This window comes from Triticum urartu, chromosome 1A, assembly GCF_056163025.1.
Source record: "Triticum urartu cultivar PI428250 chromosome 1A, HENAU_Tu73, whole genome shotgun sequence".
NCBI classification, from domain to species: Eukaryota; Viridiplantae; Streptophyta; class Magnoliopsida; order Poales; family Poaceae; genus Triticum; species Triticum urartu.
In genome coordinates, this window is record NC_141873.1 from 579,027,679 (window position 1) to 579,040,570 (window position 12,892).

The 12,892-nt window shown below is 40.6% G+C and overlaps 1 protein-coding gene across 2 annotated transcripts; it reads right to left on the reverse strand.

Annotated features, from left to right (window-relative positions):
• Positions 1 to 247: 247 nt before the first annotated feature.
• LOC125540228 (paired amphipathic helix protein Sin3-like 6) lies at positions 248 to 6,087 on the reverse strand. 2 transcript variants are annotated; one of them, XM_087533023.1, is made up of 17 exons: positions 5,919 to 6,085; positions 4,698 to 4,920; positions 4,394 to 4,613; positions 4,210 to 4,311; positions 4,027 to 4,101; positions 3,884 to 3,944; positions 3,437 to 3,594; positions 3,214 to 3,359; positions 3,007 to 3,113; positions 2,666 to 2,920; positions 2,108 to 2,520; positions 1,636 to 1,986; positions 1,443 to 1,504; positions 1,198 to 1,336; positions 907 to 1,008; positions 672 to 772; positions 249 to 581 (listed from the first exon to the last, which is right to left on the reverse strand). In XM_087533023.1, exons 2-17 carry the CDS (start codon positions 4,859 to 4,861, stop codon positions 494 to 496), a joined length of 2,544 nt encoding a protein of 847 aa, XP_087389149.1. In that variant the 5' UTR covers positions 4,862 to 4,920; positions 5,919 to 6,085; the 3' UTR covers positions 249 to 493. The 2 variants fall into 2 exon arrangements, with proteins under 2 accessions (XP_087389142.1, XP_087389149.1); XM_087533016.1 differs by having other exon boundaries at positions 248 to 581; positions 4,394 to 4,920; positions 5,919 to 6,087.
• Between the last annotated feature and the right edge of the window lie 6,805 nt (positions 6,088 to 12,892).

Consider the following 12,892-nt stretch of genomic DNA (forward strand, 5'->3'; position numbering starts at 1 on the left):
ATCTTACATTTTCCATAATGGTGAGAATAAGCAAGAACTCAAAATAACCTATTCACAATTTCAATTTCCATTTTCTTTATATACCATTACAGTTAAAACGAATAACAGCCTACAAATTCAAACAGAAAATAAGTAAGATACATCAGATAAAAAAAAAGAACAACTGAAAACAAGTAACAAGCATCACTGGTAAAATGACAATATAAAAGGAGGGTAGGAGGCATACAATGGATTAGAAGTTTCAAATGCATTATGCGAAAAGAATAGAATTGAACTGCATACTATTTTTTTCACAAAAATAACATCAATTGCATGCGATTAGAACAGAATAGTTATCTGCGCTTACCAACGCACATTATGACTTTTGTTTTCTAACTAAATTCATGGGATCAGAGTAGTTCCTTGTAACAAACAAAATTATATTTCTCTATTTAGTTGTAACAATATTTCGAATAATCACATCTAGCATGTACAATACACCAAGGTATAACATTCAACCATGAGTTTCAGTCACTGCTCCAAGCTGGGAGGAACTCCAAGCTGAGGAAATCGTTGCACTGTTCTCCAACTTGCGTTTTTTCCTAGAAAAAATATGCATTTGTTAGAATACTGAAAACAAGCTAAAAACAGTGCGTATGATTTATATATTGTCCATTTTAGGGAATCACTACCTTCTCTCAAAATGGCGCGGAAGTTTTTCGGTATCGGCAAGAGCTTTCTCTTGCTCCTCTTGATCATACTTCGGTAAAACATTTGATGGATTGTTGGGAAACTGAACAAGGCATAAAACACATGCATCAGTAATAGTATGAAACAGAACTAAAATGCACTTCATGCTGAAACAGCATCTAACATGCAACATGAGGCGGGGTGAGAAACAAAATGGAACAATGATCACAGGATTACATTTTGATGCCGGGACACAAGTTTGGGTAGAACTGGTCTTCCAAAGTTCTCAAGGAATTGAAAGAGCGAGTTGTCTTGATCTCTTGAATAAATTATGCACAACTGCAAGTAAGCCAAAATAGCAGGATTATCAATTATGCATGCCCAAGTATCTGAGACGAATGGTTGAGACTGCTTATCCATTTTCGGATACTTTTTCCAGTGTCAACTAAACGGATTTACAATGATCCACAAAAGAAAGATAAGTAGGTCAGAATTCACGGTCATTATCTCATACTAGATTTAGATTACCTGCTTGATAACTCGGTTTATCACTATATCCAGAGTAAAAAGTTCAACGGACTTTGGCCCAAGAAATTGCAGGCAGAAGTCTTCAAAACTGGAATTATCAATACAATGAGCATGTAGCTTGATGATTTTATCCTTAAACCTGCAACATTCAATGAAGAAGTTGTGATTTTAAAACAAACTCTTACATGGTGAGAAAATGAGCAATTTTGCTTAGATCGTGAACAAGTAAGCATCATGGACGTTACTCTGCATATAATAGATCATCGGCGCATAAACCTCTCGCAGTTTGTAGTCTGTCATATAAAATCTGCCATACAAGGAAAAATAAATAAACTTCTTTTGGAAAAACATATCACAATAGGTGCAAAAGAAAACTAAGGTCTGTTGAGTTCCAACAAACAACTTCTAAAACAAAAGCAGAGAGCTCAAGATGAACACCTGGTAAAGCCTGCGAAGCACAATGAGAAAACAACAAGTGCCTCCTTTCACACCACGCAGTTTAGCTGATGTTCTGGAGTGTTGACTTGATTCATGCTGCTTCTCATGTTTGTTTCCATGGTCACGAGTACTAGGTTCAGAAGTATCGATTATACGACAACCAGAGCTCAACCCATCTATACCGGAAGTGCCAACATCACAACTTACTGGTTCTTTTCTGGCACCAAGCATGACATCCGACTCAATGATTTCTGGTTCGGGCATTAAATCACTCTCCTGATCAATGTCTTGGCCAAAACCATCGTGTGAAGAGCTCAAGTCGTTAGAATTTTTCTTTAGGAATTCCCCTCTCTGAAATGAAAATCGTCAGCATGCAAGTTAGTTTTACTCGACCTTGGATACTAAGCAATTTCTTCAAAGTTAGAGATTATTATTTTTGGAACAAGAGAATCAGAAATACAGAATGCTATACCTTGGAAGATGAAGAAAGCTTAGTAGCAGGCAAAGCATCAGGTATGCTACTGAGAAAATCTTTGCTGGTGCGGCAATGTTCACAAGCTTTTGCGGGAGCTACAGTTTCCTTAGATGAAGGCCATAGACAATGAGCAGAAAGAAATGGATGTACTATTTTCGCCCAATTCATCACCTGCTTCTCTTCAGAGGCACATGCAGCGGATAGTATACTGCTTATGTCCTTGTGCATGTCTGTATCGGCATATTTATCTCCAGCATTCGACGTGTCTGTATCAGCATATTTATCTCCAGCATTCGACATGGCTGTATCAGCAGCATATTTATCTCCAGCATTCGACATGTCTGTATCAGCATTTTTATCTCTAGCTTTCAAATTCTTTTTATTGATCTCATTTGCTTCCGCCAGCAATGCTGAAAGGGAGACATGTATGAAAATGACTCAGAACAAAAAAAATGGGAAGACTTTGTTGAGTACATGGCTCAATGCAGGATCTAGGTCCAGCAGTGCCTAATACTACTATTTAAATTATGGGACAGGGAGAAAGTTGAAAAATACCTTTTTGGCTCATCCTCTTTGCATCCAATTGTTTGAAAGAGAGGCCACGATGATCAAGCGATCTGTAGTAATTTTTGGCAATAACTTGTGAGTGCGCCTTATGCAAATATGAGCGCGCCTCCGATAAATCTTCTACCTTCTGCTTTAAACGAGAAAGTAGAACAGCAAGAACAGAACTAGTATTCGGACTCTCCAACAGATCATCAATATCAAGATCATCATCATATAGTTTTTCAATGCACCTCCGGTGTAGAGCTTTGAACAAGAAAAAAAAAGTTTATTAACTGAATAAAGAGGCTCATCCTTCTAAATATATATTAAGGCCAGTGTATCATTCTTACGAGTTAAATGCTCGCTTATCTTCAAATGGCTGCCAGCACGAGTTTGGAGATTGGCAATAAGGTCAGCAGTCGCACGAAACCGGTGTAATAGCATGTCACTCTCAAACCTTAAAAAGAAAAAGGGCATTATGAAAACCATTCTTCCTGATAGCTGAACGAATATAACAAAGACCGAAGAGCAAAACAAATTAGCCACTGGGTACATACATGTCTTCTTCACAGTAGAAAATGTTTGTCTCATAACCATTTATAGTTTTGTGCTTAGAGCTTTCCATCCCAGATACAGAACAAACCAAAGTATCGTTGAGAATAGACCTCCCCAGATTGGTCCAATAACTTGAATGAAGAGTTAACTGCGATCAAGAACGAGTATGTTTTGGATTAGTCCAGTAGTAATTTTCAGGAAACACATGGGTTTGTAGGAATTTACATTATCTGGCAGCAGGTAATAGCTAGGAGTGCAAGCTCGTTCGAGCTTCTTGGGATCAACTTCTGGGGGCAATTCCTGAGCTTTTGAGGAATTCCAGTCTGGCAAGGGTTTAACCTTGTCTTCCTCATCCTCTTCGGCGTGAGACAATTCTCCGTAACCTATCAGAGATGAATACATATATGAAGTTACCGATCCTGCTGCAGAACTGCAGTTTGCTAATTGTTATTTCATCTACGAAGGTCAGACATGGCAATGGCGACACTGATGTGTTGGTTAGTAGCTAGGATGCACTTAAGAAAAACAGGTTGAACCATGGACGGCAAACAAGATTTTGGGGAGTAATTAATAAGAAAAGGGGATAAATATTTGCATTTAGTTATCATAGGTGAATCCTGAAACAAGGAACCTAGGGACTGTTTGCATTCAGAGCAGGAAGGGTTGAAAAACCTTCTTTCATATGGATACCACCCGAGCGGTGATTATCATTTGCTTTAACCTTTACAAAGGCCTGCAAAGGATAACCGAGGAGACAATCATGTCAGATGAGTTCATAATAAACTGAATGATGCCACCTTGATGAGAAAAGGTACCTTCAGGTCTGCAGGGAGAAAATTATCCACAAACTCTTCCAACAACTCAGGACAGTCACGCATGCATCTCCTCACCTACGAAGACAAGGAATTATGAATCAGACACCCTGGTCTTTCCAATCTTCTACAGAGAAATTACTGAAGAATTACTTAGTATACAGTTTCTGAAGAACTAGCAAGTACCTTCTTGTAAACTTTTCGAGGGGTCATGGTCCTGTCCCTGAAATAATCTTGCATGATTTTCAAAAAAGCGGCATAATGATCGGCGCTCATGTTAGGGCATGCCTGCAGTCATTAAGTAATCAAAGATCAAGTTAGCATCAACAGGCGAACAGAAGGAGCAACCATGAGATGTTTTTTTCAGCACCTTCAGTCTGGAAAGAAAATCTATTGGTTTCTGTAGCAAGGGGTTGACAACAACGGCTTCGACATCAGCATCGACAATGCCATTGCCTTGGACGGGGCTACGGCCTTCAGTGAAGTTAAGGAAGCTCTGTTTAACTGTAGCCCAACCCTGAAATAGCTTCAACGCCGTCTCTATGCAGTTTTCAGGGCAGATGTTCCTTATTTCACCATCCGGGTCAGCACTGCAGTTGGGAATTGTATGAATGCAATCAACAAGGAAACCATACCGACATCTGATAGAGACAACTGATTCAGAACATACATACCAGTTTTTCCAAACCTCGGTCATGGCCTTGACGAACTTGCGGTACACGTCGCTGGGGAGGTTGTCTCTAGCAAATAGCAAGCATTGCACGGTCTCCAACATGTATTCTTTTTTCCCCCTTTTGTATCCGTAATTGTCGTCGCCAGCTTCATCGGAAGACGCCATTTACTTTCACTGCTGCTAGCTCTGACGATCAGTCCTGCAAATTAATACTCAAACAACACCTGCTCATCACAAACGAATATGTGTCAAGTGATGGCATATCTGAACTTTGAGACTACGAAAATCTATTATACTGTATTTTCCCTTTTTACGGTGTTCCGCATTTCTATTCCTATACACAGAGAACATCTTGTGAAGTGGCGTAGACAGTACATAAAAAAGTAAGTGCTATTTGTAAGCTGACTTGCTACTATCTGACAGAACTGTAAAATAAAATGTGCAATTAGCCAAAACCTAAATTAATTCCCACTAAATCAATGCCCACGATCGTCGATTTAGAAGACTCACGGTCGCTAGGCCGGCATAGGGATCCTCCGACCAAGTGTATTACAAGTGCTAAAGTGTGTAACAAGTTAATTTCCATTAATCGGCACGCAGATCGTCAGCTTGAAACAAGAATCCCTAAAACATCTAGAGGTACTGCTGACATGAGCGTCGGCACCTCATATGTATATATATATATATATATATATATATATATATATATATATATATATATATATATATCAATGGCCGTCTTAGAAACCACCCAAGCAAGTTGTATACAAGCAGTGCTAAAATGTGCAACAGCCTAATCTCCATTAACCAACACGCACAATCTTGTGCTTAGAAACAAGAACCTCTAATTAAGCAGGCAGGCATATATAGGCACTCATCGTCTAGGAATCTCCAGAGAGATGGAAAAGGCAAAGAGGAATTTCAAACATGAAACCCCACTGCACGGTGCACGTACGGCAGCGGATTTGAATTAACCAACGCGCTCGCGTCCATCGGGTGAGCAATTCGAGCAATCAACAACAGACGGGCCGGCGGTACTGGTCGCTGGCGCCGCCGGGAAGAGCACCCGACAGACTCCACCGCGGGCATCTCGGGTGCCCCGGCGCCGGACCGGAGCGCGGGCGCGCGCGGACGGAAGTCAGCCGATCTCCGACGAAAGTTTGAACGGGCAATCAACGGGAACAGGTGATCGAGGGTGGGATCCGGCCGGGCGGGTACGTACCGACGGGGCCGGAGGGAGGGAGCCCTGCCCTGGCTTCGATCTGGAAGGCTCCGATGGCGATGTGGAGGGCGCGGGCGAGGGAAAGGGCCCGGCGGAGGAAGACGATGAGGGGAGAAGCGGCCGGGCTACGTATTTCAGCGCGCCGCGGGTTCTCTGGGGTTTGGGTACGTTTGGGGTCAGATCGGGTCGGTGACCGAGACCGACGCGTCCCAGCCTTTTCTTTTCCTTTTCCTTTGCGGACTGCTATTTTTCTTTCTTAACTCTTTAATCTCATAATATATATATATATATATAAACACTATTCTGATCACGGGATCAGAATAATATTCTGATCACAACCTGACCTGCCCCGCTAGTAGTACGTTGAACTTCCCTGTGAACTAGGTTGAACTTCCGTCAACATTGCCCAAATGGGGCTTCTGATATATCGTTGAAAAGCTATGGACATCAGTATCATGGCCCAACTTAAATTTTTGGCAAAATATAAGCAGTTTAAAGGCAGTTTTGAAAACCGTTTTTTCTTCGCATAAAAAATGTGAATCGTATTTTCGATCGCATTTCTAAACCGTTTATCGGAATGAGGCATATAATATGGTGTTGGAAAGCTGCTGCAAAACCGCTCCTTCCACATGTTGAAAGTTTTCTCTAATTCCTTATGGTTAAAGAGTAATTTGAAAAAACATAAAATTTCGTAAACCGAACAGCTGAGTTCGTTTTTTTGATGTTATTTCTAAACGGCTAATCCAATGGAGGCATATGATATGGTGTTGGAAAGCTTATGAAGATGCGCTACTTTTTCATCTTGACAATTTTTTTCTAATTTTGAATGGTTTAAGAGTAATTTATAAAATGGTCCAAGTCCTACCGAGTTTATATTTTCGAGCTAATTTTTTAACCGTGCGTCCGAATGCAGCAAATGATATGGCGTACGAAAGCTTGAACAAATGCGAAACTTTTTTGTATATATTGTTTCTCACAATTCTTTACGGTTTTAAGTCAGTTTTGAAAATGGCGAAAAACTTATTTTCGCTGTAATTTCTACAAACTTTATCGGAATGGGGCAAATAATATACCGCTGAAAAGCTACGGAAAATGCGAAACTTTTTCATGTTGATGGTTTTCTCTGATTCCTAGCCGTTTTCAAGTAATTTCGGAAACGGCGGGATCATGCGTTCTGCCTTTATCGCGAAACAGATTTTCGAAAATGCACCGCGTGAAGAATCTGAACTTCTCGGCGCGTGTACCTGAACTTCACTTTGTTTTTCACATGATTTTTTTGCTCCTAGGTCTCCATCCACTTCTCGTAACTCTCCATCCATTCACCAGAATTGAGCAGGTGATATACCGATGGAAAGCTGCTGTAAGCACGCAAATTTCCTATGTTGATCGTTTTTTCATACTCGCGACAATTTTAAAAGTTTTTCATCTCAAATTCATCCAACGTAGTAGTTGAACTTCCAGCTGTTTTCAAGTTGAACTTATGTGACGTATTTTGGATGTCTAAATACACGGTGATCATCTCTCACAAGATTTTTTTGAACTTTTCCTCGCCGAGCACTTGAACTTGTAGCAACCATTTTTTCGTTTATGAGTTGATTTTAAAAGTGCAAAAAATGGCGTTGTGTTTTTAATTTTTTGAACATGTAAATCCTAGGTTTTAATAAACTCCGAACTTCTGTGTTATTTCAATTTGAACTTCACCTTTTTATATTTTGATTAAAGAATTGTATTCGATTTTTATACGAAAAAAATCGAGCATGGAAATATAAGGTGAACCTCTCTCGCAAGGATTTTTGAACCTCCCCGGACAGAGCACTTGAACTTCTTTCAACAAACATTTTAAGCTTTTATTTTTCTATACTTTTATTCTCACCTGAAATGCATTCCTTGTCGGGGAACGTAGTAATTTCGAATTTTCCTATGCACACGCAAGATCATGGTGATGCATAGCAACGAGAGGGGAGAGTGTGATCTACGTACACTTGTAGACCGACAGCGTAAGCGTTAGCACAACGCGGTTGATGTAGTCGTACGTCTTCACGGCCTGACCGATCAAGCACCGAAACTACGGCACCTCCGAGTTTTAGCACACCTTCAGCTCGATGACGATCCCCGGACTCCGATCCAGCAAAGTGTCGGGGAAGAGTTCCGTCAGCATGACGGCGTGGTGACGATCTTGATGTTCTACCGTCGCAGGGCTTCGCCTAAGCACCGCTACAATATTATCGAGGATTATGGTGCAAGGGGGCACCGCACACGGTTAAGAAAACGATCACGTGGATCAACTTGTGTGTCTAGAGGTGCCCCATTGCCCCCGTATATAAAGGAGCAAGGGGGAGGAGGCCGGCCCTAGGAGGGGCGCGCCAGGGAGTAGGATTCCTACTCCTAGTTGGAGTAGGTTTCCCCTTTTCCTAGTCCAACTAGGAGAAGGGGGGAAAGGGGGGGAAAGGGGAAGGAAGGGAGAGAGGGGCCGCGCCCCAAACGCCTTGTCCAATTCGGACTGGGCTTGGGAGGGGCGCGCGCCACCTCCTGGTCCTTTCCACTAAGGCCCATTAAGGCCCATTGCTTCTTCCTCATATTCCCGTAACTCCCTGGTACCTCCGAAAATACCCGAATCACTCGGAACCTTTCCGATGTCCGAATATAGTCGTCTAATATATCGATCTTTACGTCTCGACCATTTCGAGACTCCTCGTCATGTCCCCGATCTCATCCGGGACTCCGAACTCCTTCGGTGCATCAAAACTCATAATATAACTGTCATCGAAACCTTAAGCGTGCGGACCCTACGGGTTTGAGAACAATGTAGACATGACCGAGACACGTCTCCGGTCAATAACCAATAGCGAAACCTGGATGCTCATATTGGCTCCCACATATTCTACGAAGATCTTTATCGGTCAGACCGCATAACAACATACGTTGTTCCCTTTGTCATCGGTATGTTACTTGCCCGAGATTCGATCGTCGATATCTCAATACCTGGTTCAATCTCGTTACCGGCAAGTCTCTTTACTCGTTTCGTAATACATCATGTCGCAACTAACTCATTAGTTGCAATGCTTGCAAGGCTTATGTGATGTGCATTACCGAGAGGGTCCAGAGATACCTCTCCGACAAACGGAGTGACAAATCCTAATCTCGAAATACGCCAACCCAACATGTACCTTTGGAGACACCTGTAGAGCTCCTTTATAATCACCCAGTTACGTTGTGACGTTTGGTAGCACACAAAGTGTTCCTCCGACAAACGGGAGTTGCATAATCTCATAGTCATAGGAACATGTATAAGTCATGAAGAAAGCAATAGCAACATACTAAACGATCGGGTGCTAAGCTAATGGAATGGGTCATGTCCCGTTAATCAAATAACAACTCTTTTGTTCATGGTTAGGAAACATAACCATCTTCGATTAACGAGCTAGTCAAGTAGAGGCATAGTAGTGACACTCTGTTTGTCTATGTATTCACACATGTATTATGTTTCCGGTTAATACAATTCTAGCATGAATAATAAACATTTATCATGATATAAGGAAATAAATAATAACTTTATTATTGCCTCTAGGGCATATTTCCTTCAGTCTCCCACTTGCACTAGAGTCAATAATCTAGTTCACATCACCATGTGATTCAACACTAATAGTTCACATCACCATGTGATTAACACCCATAGTTCACATTGACATGTGACCTATACCCAAAGGGTTTACTAGAGTCAGTAATCTAGTTCACATCGTTTATGTGATTAACACCCAAAGAGTACTAAGGTGTGATCATGTTTTGCTTGTGAGATAATTTTAGTCAACGGGACTATCACATACAGATCCGTAAGTATTTTGCGAATTCTATGTCTACAATGCTCTGCACGGAGATACTCTAGCTAATTGCTCCCACTTTCAATATGTATCTAGATCGAGACTTAGAGTCATCCAGATCTGTGTCAAAACTTGTATTGACGTAACTTTTTACGACGAACCTTTTTGTCACATCCATAATTGAGAAATATTTCCTTATTTCACTAAGCATAATTTTGACCGTTGTTCAGTGATCTACTCTTAGATCACTATTGTACTCCCTTGCTTAACACAGTGTAGGGTATATAATAGATATGGTTCACAGCATGGCATACTTTATAGAACCTATGGCTGAGGCATAGGGAATGACTTTCATTCTCTTTCTATCTTCTGCCGTGGTCGGGCTTTGAGTCTTACTCAATTTCACACCTTGTAACACAGCCAAGAAATCTTTCTTTGACCGTTCCAATTTTTGAACTACTTCAAAATATTGTCAAGGTATGTACTCATTGAAAAAAAACTTATCAAGCGTCTTGATCTATCTCTATAGATCTTGATGCTTAATATGTAAGCAGCTTCATCGAGGTCTTTCTTTGAAAAACTTCTTTCAAAACTCTCTTTATGCTTTGTAGAATAATTCTACATTATTTCCGATCAACAATATGTCATTCACATATAATATCAAAAATGCTACAGAGCTCCCACTCACTTTCTTGTAAATATAGGCTTCACCGCAAGTCTGTATAAAACTATATGCGCTTTGATCATCTCATCAAAGCGCATATTCCAACTCCGAGATGCTTGCACCAGTCCATAGATGGATCGCTGGAGCTTGCACATTTTGTTAGCACCTTTAGGATTGACAAAACCTTCTGGTTGTATCATATACAACTCTTCTTTAATAAATCCATCAAGGAATGCAGTTTTGTTTATCCATTTGCCGGATTTCATAAAATGCGGCAATTGCTAACATGATTCGGACAGACTTAAGCATAGATACGAGTGAGAAACTCTCATCATAGTCAACACCTTAAACTTGTCGAAAACCTTTTTGCGACAATTCTAGCTTTGTAGATAGTAACACTACTATCAGCGTCCGTCTTCCTCTTGAAGATCCATTTAATCTCAATGGCTCGCCGATCATTGGGCAAGTCAATCAAACTCCATACTTTGTTCTCATACATGGATCTCATCTTAGATTTCATGGCCTCAAACCATTTCGCGGAATTTGGGCTCATCATCGCTTCCTCATAGTTCGTAGGCTCGTCATGGTCAAGTAACATGACCTCCAGAACTAGATTACCGTACCACTCTGGTGCGGATCTCACTCTGGTTTTACCTACGAGGTTCGGTAGTAACTTGATCTGAAGTTACATGATCATCATCATTAGCTTCCTCACTAATCGGTCTAGTAGTCACAGGAACAGATTTCTGTGATGAACTACTTTCCAATAAGGGAGCAGGTACAGTTATCTCATCAAGTTCTACTTTCCTCCCACTCACTTCTTTCGAGAGAAATTCCTTCTCTAGAAAGGATCCATTCAAAGCAACGAATATCTTGCCTTCGAATCTGTGATAGAAGGTGTACCCAACATTTTCTTTTGGGTATCCTATGAAGACGCACTTCTCCGATTTGGGTTTGAGCTTATCAGGTTGAAACTTTTTCACATAAGCATTGCAACCTCAAACTTTAAGAAACGACAGCTTATGTTTCTTGCCAAACCATAGTTCATACGGTGTCGTTTCAACGGATTTAGATGGTGCCCTATTTAACGTGAATGCAGCTGTCTCTAATGCATAACCCCAAAACGATAGTGGTAGATCGGTAAGAGACATCATAGATCACACCATATCTAATAAAGTACGGTTATGACGTTCGGACACACCATTACATTGTGGTGTTCCAGGTGGCGTGAGTAGTGAAACTATTTCACATTGTTTTTAACTGAAGGCCAAACTCGTAACTCAAATACTCTTCTCTACGATCAGATCATAGAAACTTTATTTTCTTGTTACCATGATTTTTCACTTCACTCTGAAATTCTTTGAACTTTTCAAATGTTTCAGACTTATGTTTCATCAAGTAGATATACTCATATCTGCTCAAATCATCTGTGAAGATCAGAAAATAATGATACCTGTCGCGAGCCTCAATAATCATCGGACCACATACATCAGTATGTATGATTTCCAACAAATCTGTTGCTCGCTCCATTGTTCCGAAGAACAGAGTCTTAGTCATCTTGCCCATGAGGCATGGTTCGCAAGCATCAACTGATTCATAATCAAGTGATTCCAAAAGCCCATCAGCATGGAGTTTGTTCATGCGCTTTACACCAATATGACCTAAACGACAGTGCCACAAATAAGTTGCACTATCATTATTAACTTTGCATCTTTTGATTTCAATATTATGATTATGTGTATCACTATGATCGAGATCCAACGAACTATTTTTATTGGGTGTGTAACCATATAAGGTTTTATTCATGTAAACAGAACAACAATTTATTCTCTTACTTAAATGAATAACCGTATTACAATAAACATGATCAAATCATATTCATGCTCAACGCAAACACCAAATAACACTTATTTAGGTTCAACACTAATCCCGAAATTATAGGGAGTGTGCGATGATGATCATATCAATCTTGGAACCACTTCCAACACACATCGTCACTTCACCCTTAACTAGTCTCTGTTTATTCTGCAACTCCCGTTTCGAGTTACTAATCTTAGCAACTGAACTAGTATCAAATACTGAGGGATTGCTATAAACACTAGTAAAGTACACATCAATAACATGTATATCAAATATACTTATGTTCACTTTGCCATCCTTCTTGTCCGCCAATAACTTGGGGTAGTTCCGCTTCCAGTGACCAGTCCCTTTGCAGTAGAAGCACTTAGTCTCAGGCTTAGGACCAGACTTGGGCTTCTTCACTTGAGCAGCAACTTGCTTGTTGTTCTTCTTGAAGTTCCCCTTCTTCCCTCTGCCCTTTTCTTGAAACTAGTGGTCTTGTCTACCATCAACACTTGATGTTTTTCTCGATTTCTACCTTCGTCAATTTTAGCATTACGAAGAGCTTGGGAATCGTTTCCGTTATCCCTTGCATATCATAGTTCATCACGAAGTTCTACTAACTTGGTGATGGTGACTAGAGAATTCTGTTA